The sequence below is a fragment of the Papaver somniferum genome, unplaced genomic scaffold, assembly GCF_003573695.1.
Source record: "Papaver somniferum cultivar HN1 unplaced genomic scaffold, ASM357369v1 unplaced-scaffold_125, whole genome shotgun sequence".
NCBI lineage: Eukaryota > Viridiplantae > Streptophyta > Magnoliopsida > Ranunculales > Papaveraceae > Papaver > Papaver somniferum.
Genome location: NW_020621603.1, coordinates 13,245,224 through 13,260,523, shown reverse-complemented (window position 1 = coordinate 13,260,523; position 15,300 = coordinate 13,245,224). Strand labels below are relative to the sequence as shown.

The window sequence follows — 15,300 nt, the reverse complement described above, 5'->3', positions numbered from 1 at the left end:
TCGAATGGGTTTGTTGGTGAGTTGCATATGAAGAGATATAGCCAGGATGAATGCTGAAGTGATGCTACTATGAATAGCTGGTAGAAGAGAATGAAGCTGTTGATTGCACTTAGATGTATGTTAGGATTGTCGCAGGGAATGGAGCTAAAATGGCCTGATATCGGCCTGAGAATCGTCGAAAAAACGGAGGAAACTCTGTCCTTTTTTCTGCTCAAGCGAGTCGAATCAGTGCCGGCGATGACTGTTCCAGACGAGTTCGATGACCGATCCTTCTAAATGACTCAATGAGTAAGCCGAATCAGCTTGACTCAAAAGCTGACTAGAGGCTAACTCACCATCTGCCTTGACCCAGTTGACTAATAAAAGATCGTTAGCTCAGCGGCTAATTGTAACGGAATCTAATAGAATATTCTACCAACGTCGACTGAACTCAGCTAGCTGGCTGCGGTTCTCAGGTGACCGACGGTACAAATTCCTGTCAGGTTCCGACGATGACATCAGCAATCCGACGGTCAGTTTTGGACCCAAAATTCCAGAGACATATTTCTCACGCATGGGCTTGGTGGACCACTTGGAGATGGGTTTTGAGAATACCTAAAGTTGGAAAGAGTATCCTTTTGGATTAGGAGAAACATATAAATAGAAAAGTCTTTCTCTAAATCTAGAGATCTTATCTCTTCTCCTCTACTTTCGTTTCTAGGGTTTTACAACATGAAAACTTTTCTCTATATCCTTGTGATGAACTCCTTGAACATGAGTAGTTAATTTTATTATTGGTTTATGGATTAAGTTGATTTCACATAACATGATTTGGGGTTTAATATATTAGTTTTGTCTCATATTTATCGTTCATGATTCTCTGAAATATAGTTGCATAATTGATGTATTGCAACATGATTTGAGTATTTGTTTTGTCAAGTTGCAAATTAGTAGAACTCATATCCATATCTATAGCTAGTTTAGGATTAATCATCGAGCGATAATCCTTGAACACAAGTAGCATAAATATGATTGTAGGTTATAGTGATATATCATTGTAATCATATGAGAACCATGACCTTTGTTCGAATTGTTTGCGCAAAGTATTTCAATTGCATTGATTAGCCTAATTTCATAAATCTTAATGCTCCATGGGAATTGAACTTGATTAGCGCAAGGCGTTAGGTTATTCTTTTGGTAGAATTCATACTTGCAGTGTTTTACATGTATGTGTGATGATAAGAGGAAATTGCGGGATATTCTTTCGACTAGGTATCTTAGGGCTTTTGATAATGAGAGATTAAATGTCAATTCTATTTATTAAGACAAGAACGTGTTAGTGAATGAAAACGAAATCCTTAACCAATACTTTCACATCCTTGATTTGCGTGTTTACTTTTCATTATTTTTCTTTTATTTTATTTTAGTTTATATAATAATCAGAAAACCCCCATTGTTTTATATAGGAAACCATAACATATTGACAACCTAAGTCCTCTATGTGGGAACGATCTTTTCTTGCCCTTGCTTCATTATATATTTTGAGTAGTAAGAAAGTGTAATTATTTTTGACGTATACGATTGCGATCACTAGGTACAAATTAGTCCTTTTTAAGGAAAGTACACAAATAACCTTCTGGATTTACAATTTAGTCCAAATATTTACAGTTTAGTCCAAAATAACTCATGGTGATGTCAACAATTTTAAATAATATAAAAAAATAAATAAAAACAATTTATCTTTCGAACCGTTTGTCCAAAATTCGCAAACTTTATATATTTGGGAAGCTCTTTCCGAGAGCTACAAAAAGAGTACTCATATGACTATAATTCTCATTTTTTAAAAAAAAAACTTATTTTACATTGGTGTACAAACATGTACACATCTGCAAAAATTCATCAGTGTCTTCCAATGATATTCCACCAGATGGAATAGACTGATGGTCGTTTAGTGACATTGCGAGTGCTTGCTCTAGCAATGCAGTGCCATCATCCTCTTACCATATTCAGAAGAAAAAAATGTTAGATACATATCAACATATTGTAAAAAAAAGGAGAAGATCGTCCAAAACGATATGAATATAAAACAATGAATGCTAGAGAGTGCATGGAGAAAATGCAGTTAAATCACTCTGGCCCACCAATTTATCAATCCCGCTTCTTACCAATTTATCCTCCCTGGTCGACTTAGGAAGAGCAGTGTTGGGTTAAGTTTGCTTAGGATAGACTAGAGTATATGGGTTGGCTATACCCGGAAAAAAAATGGATTGAAGTTGTGTGTTTCTATTTCTCATTAAAATCCCACGTCTCTTCAGACCTCTCCAAGATTGGGATTTAGGGGATAATCTACCACTGGTTTTGTTTTTGCATGTGTAACTATCTTCAATTGAAATAGAGAAGAATCATTATACTAATGGTGAGTTAAAAAATTGAGTTGAGTTGATATGCAATGTTAGACAATGGTTGTTAGAATAGTCATGTGAAGATTATCTTCACATGAGTTCTGTGAGGACTATCTTCACAGAGTATTCTGAGTCATGTGTTGTGTAAGCGTGTGAACTGCACATTGTACTGTAACTGATTATAGCGTGTAATGTGTATGTTGTAACCGGATATAGCAGGTCATCATTCAAATGTCTATAAAACACACAGAGAATGTGTGTTGAGTCTGTAATGGAAAATACTGAATTCAATCAATTAAACAAGTTGAGAGAGTGTCCAACGACATCATATCTTTCAATATGGTATCAGATATTTTCTTCTAACCCTAATTCTTTTCAAATCATCTTCTTCTTCCTCATCAATCAACAATGTCAGAATCACCTAAACACATATCTCTAACCTTTAAACCACCTTCAAAATTATCAATCTCAAATTACAATCTCTGGAAATCTCAAATCGTACCACTACTTCGAAGTTATGATCTCTTTAAGTTTGTTGATGGTTCGTTTGTTTGTCCAACCAAGTATTATTGTTGTACATCTGCTGAAGGAATCAAAATTGTTGAAGCTCAATTCGTAGATTCAGATCCAGATAATGATTTTGTTCACAATCCTGTGTATGCTTACTGGATAAATCAGGATCAAGCTATTTTATCTTGGTTATTTACTGCCTGCACTGAAGAGATTCACTCTCTGGTTATTAATTGTACATTTTCTCATCAAGTTTGGTTTCATTTGGAGAATAATTACAATGCTAGTACTAGATTACGACTAATGCAGTTGAAATATGATCTCATTTCACTGAAGAAAAGCTCAGAATCGATGTTAATCTACTTCAATTTTAGAGCGAGATAAATTTCTCATCAACTCGCTCAGATAAATCATCCAATCTCTGATGAGGATCTAGTCCTTCATATCCTACAAGGCCTGCCTACAAAATTCAATTCTTTCAAAACATCGGTTTGTACACAATAGCTTAAAAATGATGATCCTATCACCTCTTCTGAGTTACTTGGTTTACTACTTTCAGAGGAGTCAAAAATGAATGTTGACTCTACTGTTGATCTAACTACTGCTTCTGCAAAAATCACTCAACACAATCAGGATCATTTGTCTCCTTCATTTGGCAATCAAAATTCAGGTTATTATCACTCTAATCCTCCACATTACAATTAGTCATATGCTCCCTCTCACCACTATAATTCTACACCAAATTACTGGAATTCTAATTCTTATAGGGGAAGCTTCAATAGAAACAATAATGCTAGAGGAGGTCGTTTTCATATATCTAACTCTAGAGGAGGTTTTAGAGGTGGTAGACATTCTTATGGTAGTGGAAGAGCTAGTAGACGTTTCAATAACACTTACTCCAATATTTATCCTCCTACTATAAAACCTTCTTACTTCATTGAATGTCAAATTTGCAAGAAACCAAATCATGAGGCTCCTGAGTGCAAATACAGATATGCTCCTTCTAATAATTACATGGCTCAGGCTTACAACACTTATTATAATGATGATTGTGGTGATGATTATGAAGAGTATTACTGTCCAGAACCTGAAGCATTTGCTGTTTATAATGAGGATACACCTTATAATTCTCAATCTGGATGGATTCCTTATTCTGGTGCCGCACATCAATTAACTTCTGATTTGTCTAACTTAAATTTGCATTCTGAATACCAGGGAACAGATCAAGTGAGAGTTGGCAATGGCTCAGGTTTACACATAACTCATGTTGGTACTTCTAAATTTACAACTGCCAGTACAACTTTTGTTTTGTCAAATGTTCTTCATGTGCCTTCTATTACAAAGAATTTAATCTTTGTGCATCATTTTACCAAAGAAAATAACTGTTTCTTTGAATTCTATCCAAATGAATTCTTTGTGAAAGATATGGTTACACACAAGGTTCTTCTTCATGGTCCTGTTAAAGATGGTCTTTATCACTTGGAGTTCACTGCTGATCAACTTAAACAAGCCTTTCAGTCTGATGTCACTACTACTTCCAACTGGCATCACAAACTTGGTCACCCAGCCTATCACACTTTGAAGCATGTATTAGCATCTGTAGACAATGTCATTCATGATCATTTATCCACTACTGTTTGTCATGATTGTCAAGTAGCTAAGAGTCATAGTTTATCATTTCCATCTAGAACAAATAATAATGTATTTGGTCCTTTAGAACTCATTCACTCTGATGTATGGGTATCCCCATTATGTTCTATTAATGGACACAAGTATTATGTTTCCTTTATTGACTCTTATAGTAGATTCACCTGGATATATCCTTTAGCTTACAAATCTGAAGTTTTGTCCACATTTATTAAATTTAAAGCTCATGTGGAGAATCTACTTAGTAGACAAATTAAATACATTCAGTCAGATTGGGGTGGTGAATATAGAAATGTATCTGCTTATCTGACATCTTGTGGTATAGGACATAGGGTTTCTTGTCCTCAGGATCATGCTCAAAATTGCAAAGCTGAGAGGAAACACAGACATATTGTAGAAACAGGATTAACACTGCTCTCTCATGTTGGTTTACCAATGTCCTTTTGGTCTTATGCTTTTGAGAAGGCTAATTTTCTCATCAATAGACTACCTACACCAACTTTACAAAATGCATATCCATTAAAGTGTCTTTTTCATCTGAAGCCTGAATATACTTTCTTGAAGACCTTTGGTTGTACATGTTATCCATGTTTAATACCTTTCAACAGTCACAAGTTACAGCCAAGATCTGTCAAGTGCATTTTTCTGGGATACAGCCATCTTCACAAGGGTTATAGATGTTTGAATCCTATGAATAACAAGATTATAATCTCTAGAGATGTTAAGTTTAATGAGTATGAGTTTCCATATACATATTTTTTTAAGCAACCAAGCACTACTTCTGCAACACTGAAAAGTGCATCTATTGAGCCTTCTTCTACTTCAATCGCTTCTTCTCCTGCATTAACAATCTCAAGTGATGCTACTATTCCACTACATGATATGCATCAATTTCCTGAGTTATCTACTTCAGTTCCTTATTCAACATCAGTCCCTGCAGTTACAGTGAATTATCATTCAATGACTACCAGAGGCAAAATGCACATCACTAAACCAAAAGTTTATGCTTCTGAGGTTCAATCTGTGTGTGAAGACATTATAGTTCCCACTTGCTATACTAAAGCATGTAAGGATATAAAATGAAGAGCATCCATGGATGAAGAAATTAATGCTCTACTTCAAAATGGCACATGAAACTTGTCACTCTTCATTCTCCTTACAATGTGATTTGGTTGTAAATGGATTTTCAAGATCAAGAGGAATGAAGATGGTACAATTGCTAGATACAAGGCCATATTGGTTGCTAAAGGATACAACCAAGTTGAAGGTTTGGACTATCAAGATACCTTCAGTCCAGTGGTCAAACCCAGTATTGTAAGGACTATTCTTTCTATCTCTCTGCACAAAGGCTGGAAAGTAAGGCAACTTGATGTTAAAAATGATTTTCTGCATGGTTATCTCTCTGAAGATGTTTTCATGGTTCAACCTCCTGGCTATGCTGACAAGGTATTTCCTAATCATGTATGCAAATTAAAGAAAGCTCTTTATGGACTTAAACAAGCTCCAAGAGCTTGGTTTGACAGGTTGAGTAAATTTGTCCTTCAGTGTGGTTTCTTTTTTCAAAAACAGATATCTCTTTATTCTACAGGGTTACCTCTACAGAAACTGTTTATCTACTGATCTATGTTGATGACATCTTGATTACTGGCAGTTCTTCTTCAGCAGTTGATACTCTTATTCATACACTAAGTTGTGAGTTTGTTATTAAGGATTTGGGAGAGATCTATTTTTTCTTAGGTATTAAGGCAAAATACACTTCAGATGGCATTTTACTTACTCAATAACAATACATTTCTAATTTATTATCTAAGACCAAAATGAGTGTGTCAATGCCATATGCAACTCCATTTGCAGGTAACTCTCAAAAATTTTCATCTCCAGCATATGAAGATCCTGTATTGTACAGAAGCACTGTTAGAGCCTTGCAATATGCTACAATCACAAGACCAGATATCGCTTTTGTTGTTAACAAAGCCTGTCAATTTATGAAAGCTCCTACTGAAGAAAATTGGACAGCTGTTAAGAGAATTCTTAGATATCTTCATGGCAGAATCTCTTTTGGTTTACATTTTAAGAAATCCTCTTATTTACAGCTTCAAGCTTACTCAGATGCAGATTGGGCTGGTGATGTTAATGACAGAAGATCTACTGGTCGTCTAGCCATATTTTTGGGTCCTAATTTAATCTCCTGGTATTCTAGAAAGCAAAAGTCTGCCTACAGATCCATCGCTGAAGCAGAATACAGGGCATTAGCTGATACAACTTCTGAGTTGATTTGGTTGCAGTATTTATTGTCTGAATTGCATTTTCCAATCTCAAGAACTCCAATTATGTGGTGTGACAATATGGGAGCTACTTATCTTACTGCAAATCCCATATTTCACAACAGAATTAAACATATTGAAATTGCATTCCATTTTGTGCGTGAACTAGTTGCTACTAAGGCATTGGAGGTACGTTTTCTATCTACTAGGGAGCAAATTTCGGATATTTTCACTAAGGGTCTTTATACTGTCAGGTTTTCCTTCTTATGGTCCAAGCTCAGTGTCTCTGCTCCTGCATAGACTCAGGACTTACGTGGGGTGTTAGACAATGGTTGTTAGAATATAGTCATGTGAAGATTATCTTCACATGCTTTCTGTGAGGACTATCTTCACAGAGTGTTTTGAGTCATGTGTTGTGTAAGCGTGTGAACTGCACACTGTACTGTAACTGATTATAGCGGGTCATGTGTACGTTGTAACTGGATATAGCAGGTCGTCATTCAAATGTCTATAAAACACATAGAGAATGTGTGTTGAGTCTGTAATGGAAAATACTGAATTCAATCAATGAAACAAGTTGAGATAGTGTCCAACGACATCATCTCTTTCAATATGCAATGAAGAGTAGATTATTAAAATTTCCTTTTTATTTAACAGAATCAGTTCTTGGTCTCACTTGGCATCTTTTCAAGAAAGGTCAGATATTTTTTCTTCATGTTTTCATTATGAATTAGGTCAAAGGGAACTATATTTATGTGAAGAAATCGAATTTGTATAGGGTACCAGTGTAATGCGGATTCAAATTAAGAAAATCAATTTTGTTGCTTAATATCTAGAGTATCTACTTATTAATAAAAAATTGCATGTGAAGAAATCAAACTAAAACTAGTTATTTATATATAGGATTACAGAGATGTACAGAAGATCAATCGAAACAGAAAATAGCAGAAAGCAAAATAAACCAAAACAACAAAAAAAAAACTAGGGTTTGCAAATGATGTTGAAATTGATAACCTGTAATCTTCAAATTAAGGTATGAATCGAAGGTAAACATCAATTAACTTGTTTCAGATAGTTTACATTTCAATTTATTTTGATTTTGTTAGGGTTTAGTGATAAATTTGTGTTAGGATTTCGTTTGATTTTTGTTAGCATTTATTATCCGTAAGGATTTGTTACTTGTCAGTAACACTCTTTGACATCGCTCATTATATCACTATTTTACAGTTGTATTATAGTTTACAGTTCAGTCGGTTTCACCTCCTGTAATTTGCTTTTTCCTATTCTGTTACTGTAATGTCATTGTCTATATAAAGACATGACTCTGATCAGTTATACCTTGAACATTATTCAATATCAAACACACTTCTTACATGGTATCAGATACCAAAAGATAATTTTGACTTCTCTGTTCTGATCCTACCTGTGTTTACCCTATTTTTCGACTTTCACCATTAAACCTGCAACTTCCTTCTTCAACAATGGTGCGAACTACTCAAAATCAGATCGCTTCTACATCTACTTCCGTTGTTCAACACAATCTTAGATCTAATCCTTTACCATTATTTCCACCATTAACATCTAATCCTTTACAATCTCAACCTTCTTCATCTCAACAACCACCACCACCGCCATCAACTCATTCATCACCACACCACGCTAACAATCTGTATCTTCTCCTCAACCTCATCTACAACATACACCTATTATTTTCCCTCATCATACACCGGCACCACAATCAACATCAACAACACCAACAACAGCACCACCAACAACAACAATAACACCAACAAAAACAACAACAACAATTACCACTATTTCTTTTTCCTTCTCTATCACAATCTTCTTCTTAGTTTTACAATCCTTTTACTTTTCAGAGTCGATTTACGATTCCTTTTCAAAACATCTCAAACTTTTTTTCTGCAAAATTAGATGCATCAAATTTTCTTGTCTGGAAAGATCAAATGTCTTTTATTCTAATCTGTACAAATATCTTTGGATTTGTTGATGGATCTATACCTCCAGAGTTACCTAAAATTTTGATCAATAACACATATCTTCCAAATCCACGCTATCTAGAGTGATTACAGATTGATAAGTTTGTAGGATCTTGCATCAATACCACTGTCGATAAATCTTTATCCTCTGAGTTACGGAGAAGTGGCTACATTTAGCCAAATTATTCAGTGAACAATTCTTTGCTAGAAAGTCCATGCTTTGATCTCAACTTCACTCAATCAAGAAAGGTGCTTCTACAATCAGTGAATTTCTCCATCAACTCAAGTCCATTGCAGATTCTCTCGCTGAGATTGGAGAACTAGTTCAAGATGCCGATCTGGTAACGTATGCACTAAAAGGTTTGAGAAAAACTATATTCACTTTGTGGTAAATATACAAAATAGGGAACCTCCTCTTCCCTTTTCAGAGTTGAGATCTAGATTGATTATTCATGAGCAATTTCTAAAAGAGCAAGAATATGAGTCTTATACTTCTCTGATTCCTGATCCAACAAATTCATATTTCTATGTCAAGAAGCAAAATTTCTCTTTTAGAAAACCACATCCTCAACAGTTTCATTCTTATGGTCCTTCAATGTCTTACAATTCAACACATACTTCTGCTTTTCCACAATCCAGTTTCAAGAAACCAGAGTTTAATTCTGCTCAAAAGCCTGTTCTAGATGAACAACCTTGTCAGATTTGCAGAAAAGATGGCCATCAAGCAAATAGGTGCAGATTTAGGTACACTCCTTCAAGAAATAGTGGACCTCCTTTACAGAAAGCTTTTCTTGGTATGGACTTAAATGCAGGAAGCAGTAATGATACTACTCCATGGTTCTCAAATGAGTTTGACTATAATTATCAAGTTGCTTCTCCTGCTTTTGAAGCTGGTGGTTATTGGGAACATAGCTCTGCCGGTCCTATTTGGATACCTGATTCTGGTGCTTCCAGTCATATGACAAACGACTCTTCCTTACTGGATCATTCTTCTGCTTAAAATGGCTCAGAGAAGGTGATGGTAGGAGATGGTAAGATACTACCTATTTCTCTCCAAGGTTCTTCATCTTTACCTAATGATACAACTCATTTTAATCTGCACAAAGTTTCATATGTTCCTCACCTACAACATAACTTACTTTCTGTGGCTAAATTCACTTTGGTTAATAATTGTGCTTTTATTTTTTATCCATGGGGATATGAAATAAAGTCACTCAAGAGCAATCATATACTGGATAGAGGGAAGGTTCAGAATGGTCTCTATCCTATTATGTCATGTTCCACTTCTACAAATAATGCATTCTCTGCTGTTGTGGCATCCTCAACTATTTGGCATTCTAGGTTGGTCCATCCTGCTCAGAAGATCTTACAAAAGCTTGCAAATGATGCTGATATAAAGCTATCAAATAAAGCTGTCAACTCAGTGTGTGGCTCTTGTCAGTTAGGCAAAAATAAGTGTTTACCTTTTACTACTACTGGATCTATCTCTAGTATTCCTTTCTTGTTAGTTCATTGTGGCATTTTGGGTCATGCACCAGTACAATCTCATTTGAGTTTCAAGTATTATATCTTGTTTTTTGATGATTGCACTAAGTTTAGATGGATATATCCTATTAAGAATAGAACAGATAGTCTTAACTGCTTCAAAATGTTAAAGTCTCTTGTTGAGAATTTGTTTGATGTAAAGATAAAACATTTTCAATGTGATGGTGCTCTTGAATTAATAAATGGTCCTTTTAGAGAGTTCGTTGATTCTTCTGGTATTGCATTGATAATTTCATGTCCTTATCTTCATCAACAAAATGGTTCAGCTGAAAGAAAACAGAGACATATTACTGAAATGGGAAATACATTAACTTTCAATGCTTCATTGCCAAAGAAGTTTTGGTTTGATGCCTTCTTGACAGCTACATTCCTCATCAACAGATTGCCAAGTAAACTCTTGCAGTACAAATCCCCTTATGAGGTATTGTACAAAGCTAAACCTGATTATTCAATCTTGAGAGTATTTGGCTGTCTTTGTTTTCCAAATTTGGTTCCTTACAGGAAGGACAAACTTAGTCCAAAGTCTGCAGCATGTGTTTTCTTGGGATATAGCATTCTTCACAAAGGATATAGGTGCTTGGATTTAAAATCTCTCAAAGTATATGTTACTACCAATGTAATTTTTGATGAGACAAAATTTCCACTTGGTAATCTCACTGCTATACCTGTTGAGCATTCCACTCCAGCTGCCTCTATGCCTGAGCAAGTTTCTTCTACTCCTTTGTCTCTTGGTTCATCTGATATTTCATCTGCTTCAACACTTACTTCTTATACACCTGATGTTCATACTTTTTCACCTGAAGTACTACCTTCCACTGGAATGCAAACCAGATCCAAGTCAGGTATTCATGTTCCAAAGCCTCTTTCTAAGGATTTTGTAGCTAATACTCATTTTAAACATCCAGTTCCAACTGCTCTTATTAGTATCACTGAACTCATCTCTGAACCTAAAACTTTTAAAGAATCCATGAAAATTCCTGTCTGGGTTAAGGCTATACATACTGAGTATGGAGCTTTACAAGAAAACGATACTTTTAAACATGTTCCTTATCATCCCTCTATGAATTTTCTAGGATGTAAATGGGTGTTTAAAACTAAAATAAAAGCATATGGTACACTTGAAAGACACAAAGCTAGGTTAGTAGCTAAAGGATATCATCAAATAGATGGAATTGACTTTGATCAAACCTTCAGTCCTGTTGTAAAAGCTACAACTATCAGATGTGTTTTAAGTCTTGCTCTTTCTCAACATTGGAGTATCATGCAATTAGATGTTAGTAATGCTTTTCTTCATGTTACTTTGAATGAAAAGGTTTACATGCAACAACCACCTGGATTTGTTGATCCAGCAAATCCTACTCATGTTTGTCTCTTTTAAAAGTCTCTCTATGGTCTTAAGAAAGCACCAAGGGCTTGGTTTGATAAGTTTAGTAGTTATCTACTTAAACATGGTTTCAAGAATTTTGTGTGTGATACATCTATGTTCATCTACCACAGTAATGGTGCAAGAATGATACTACTTGTTTATGTGGATGATATTATCTTAGTTGGCTCATCTGATTCTTTACTCTCATCCTTCATTACTTCTCTCAAGACTGCTTTTGCAATGAAAGATTTAGGTCCTCTACATCACTTTCTAGGCATTGAGGCTACCTTTGATACTTCTTCTACAAAGTTACTTCTTACTCAGAATAAGTATTCACTGGAACTCTTAAAGAAGCATGATATGATGGGTTGTAAACCTTGTAGAACTCCAGTCTCTCATGGCCAAAAAGATTCTATTTCAGATGGTGTTCCTCTGCCTGATGCTACTGTTTATAAAAGATTAGTTGGTGGTCTTCAATATCTAACTCTCACTAGGCCTAACATTAGCTTTGCTGTAAATTATGAAGACAATTCATGCATTGTCCTACTGATGTTCATTTTCAGTTAGCTAAAAGAATTCTGCGCTACATCAAAGGCTCTTTAGAACAAGGTATTACACGCAGATCTGGTGATTGTAGAAAGCTGGTTTCTTATTGTGATAGTGATTGGGAAGGTTTCCCTGATACTCGCAAGTCTACTTCTAGGTACTGTGTTTTTATTGGTGGTAATCTAGTATCCTGGTCTTTGAAAAAGAAGCAGACTATTTCTCGTTCTTCTACTGAGGCAGAATATCGTGGACTGGCGAATGCTGATGCGGAAATATTGTGGCTATCATATCTCTTTGAGGAACTATCTGTAAGATTATGTCTTCCTTGTACTCTATACTGTGACAATATGGGAGCTGGCAGTCTTACAACAAATCCAATTTTTCACGCTCGAACCAAGCATATTGAAGTGGATTACCATATGGTCCGTAATCTGGTGAATTTTGGATTCCTAAGAGTTTCATATATTCGTACATTAAGCCAGATTGTTGACTTTTTTACTAAGGGCTTATCAAAGGACCAGTTTCATGATCTTCGTTGCAAACTAATGCCTTCTGTGAAAGCTTAGTTTGAGGGGCGATGTTAGCATTTATTATCCGTAAGGATCTGTTACTTGTCAGTAACACTCTTTGACATCACTCATTACATCACTATTTTACAGCTGTATCACAGTTTACAGTTCAGTCGGTTTCACCTCCTGTAATTTTCTTTTTCCTGTTCTGTTATTGTAATGTCATTGTCTATATAAAGACATGACTCTGATCAGTTGTACCTTGAACATTATTCAATATCAAACACACTTCTTACAATTTTGATTCAATTTAATCTTCCTTAACTGCTAATATTGTTGATTTGTATATAGCTGATACTTTTGTGATATTTTTGTTCGTCGATTTGGTTTTTTATTTCAAATATTCTTCATCTTCTACAGATCTATTCATCGATGTTTTTTTTTTTTTCCAAAATCGACGAATATGTTACAGATCTTCTTTTAATTTATTCAATTTTCATGATGTTATTTCAGTGATGCATGGACACTGATGGTATTGATGTTACTTAACTTGTATAATTTCGTTGCATGTAATGAATTGAGTATATTGATGCATGGAAACTTATAGTATTAATCTAAAGATCAACACAAAAACAACTTTATAGGTAACTCTAAGATCTCTATTACTGATTTATTGTAAGTTTCGAGTTATGATTAGTTCATTGTTGGTATTGATGTTATTGATGCATAGAAATTAGTCTGCTGTTATACGGGATTTATGAAATTTATTGACATATTTTGTCAGTTTTCATTCTTAACCAAATTGTTTACTATGTGCAGTTTCAATTTTACTTCAGATTATGTATATGTATTCCATTGTTCCATTGTTGATGTTGTTGTAGGTTACATCTCTTAATTTTGAACCCAAATAAATCTTGTTGATGTTAACTTATGGCTCAACATTCGGACATCTTGTTTAGTGTTAGGGCTATGCTCCAAAAGCATTGTTTTCCGCTGTTATTTTTCCTCTTTATGTTCGTTGTTCCAGTTTTGATAGTGGACACAATTTGTGTCATTTTCTCCCAATTTCGGAAGCAACTAGAGTTAGTTGACTCCATTTGTGGAAGCAACTTTTGCTAGTTTCTCCCATATTTGGAGACAACTTTATAAAAGTTAGTCCCAAATGTGGAAACAAATTCTGCTAGTTTCTCTCATATTTGGAAGCAACTTAAGATAGTTTATTTCAATTTCTTTAGACTACTTGTGATATTTCATTACCTAATCAAACTGATCGAATAATAACTATTTCTTTTGTTTGAAACAGAACAGTTGTAGACGCTACGAAGACGTGCACTTGTATATGGAGACGATGAGTTGTAGCCGTCTAATGGAAATGGGCCTAGAAGAAGTGGTTGTTAAAGAAAACAAGAAAAGGGTAAATTTGGTCGTTTTGCATCTTGAATGGAACCAATGGAAAAAATATTCATGATGAAAAAAATTAAGTTTGGATGAAAGCAAGATTGTAGCGCACCTGACAAAGAAAAACTGATGTAAATAAGATACAATATTGTTAGTGTTAGTTATAATATTATCAAATGGTTTTGACATGAATGACTAAAGATTAATGTGATTATTAATGTTAGATAGATACAGTTTTTTAGTATCAGCTAGGTTGTAACACACTTGACACAGTACTGTTCTATGATGTAAACATGAAGGATTAAATGATTTGATCAGATATAGTATTGTTTTAATGCAATTGCAGACACAGTACTGTTCTATGATTGCATGTACAAAAAGTTGAAAGGAGTTGGATAAACACAAACAAGCCCTGACAAAAGGAAACAAAATTGGATGCAACTAGCACAAGTTCTCCAAAGTTGAAAGCACCTAGCCTAAGTTTTATCCAAAATGGAGGCAACTTAAGTTGGTTCCAAATTAGAGGCACATATAAAGTTTTTCCGAAAAAATATTGAGCCAAACCAGTAAACCTTCCTGTAACAAATATTCTTACTTGAAAAATAACCTGGCATTTTTAGGGGCGGCCCAAAAAGAATTAGGGGCGACTTTTTTATTCCCAACCCATACACAGCGTTAAGGGATGTCCAAAAACGCGGAGAATACGTTAATGCCCTTGCATAATCGGAAGCTTTTTTGTGCCCGATTGATATATCGCAATCGGAAGATTCTTAACGTGGTTATACTACCGATTAAGTTCGTTTTTGTGCCAAACGTGTATTTTGGTTCTATAACAATCGGTAGAAACAAGAACCTCACTAGGCTACCGATTATAGTAGCTCCTAAATTCCCAAAATTGGTGATTTTGTCGAACAAGAAATTTCGGGCAACTGCATAATCGGAAGGCATTTAACTACCGATTATTCCAGTTCCCAAATTCGAAAAAATTGAGATTTTTGCAAAAACAAAATTGGGGGCAACTGCATAATCGGAAGGGAAAGTACCTTATTTAACTACCGATTATACTAGTTCTCAAATTCGAGAAAATTAAGATTTCGGCAAAAACAAAATTTGGGGCAAATGTATAATCGGAAGTTA

General features: G+C 34.9%; 1 protein-coding gene across 1 annotated transcript; it reads left to right on the top strand.

The window, feature by feature from the left end:
• Nucleotides 1-11,854: 11,854 nt before the first annotated feature.
• Nucleotides 11,855-12,822, top strand: LOC113331324 (uncharacterized mitochondrial protein AtMg00810-like). Its single transcript, XM_026578044.1, has 2 exons — nt 11,855-12,223; nt 12,274-12,822. Exons 1-2 carry the CDS (start codon nt 11,855-11,857, stop codon nt 12,820-12,822), a joined length of 918 nt encoding a protein of 305 aa, XP_026433829.1.
• The last annotated feature ends 2,478 nt before the right edge of the window (nt 12,823-15,300 follow it).

Excerpts from the sequence above, each read along its gene's own strand:
- LOC113331324 (XM_026578044.1), top strand. The coding sequence starts at position 11,855 with ATGATACTACTTGTTTATGTGGATGATATTATCTTAGTTGGCTCATCT. Across the intron at positions 12,224-12,273 it reads GGCCTAACATTAGCTTTGCT|TTAGCTAAAAGAATTCTGCG; the intron begins GTAAATTATGAA and ends GTTCATTTTCAG.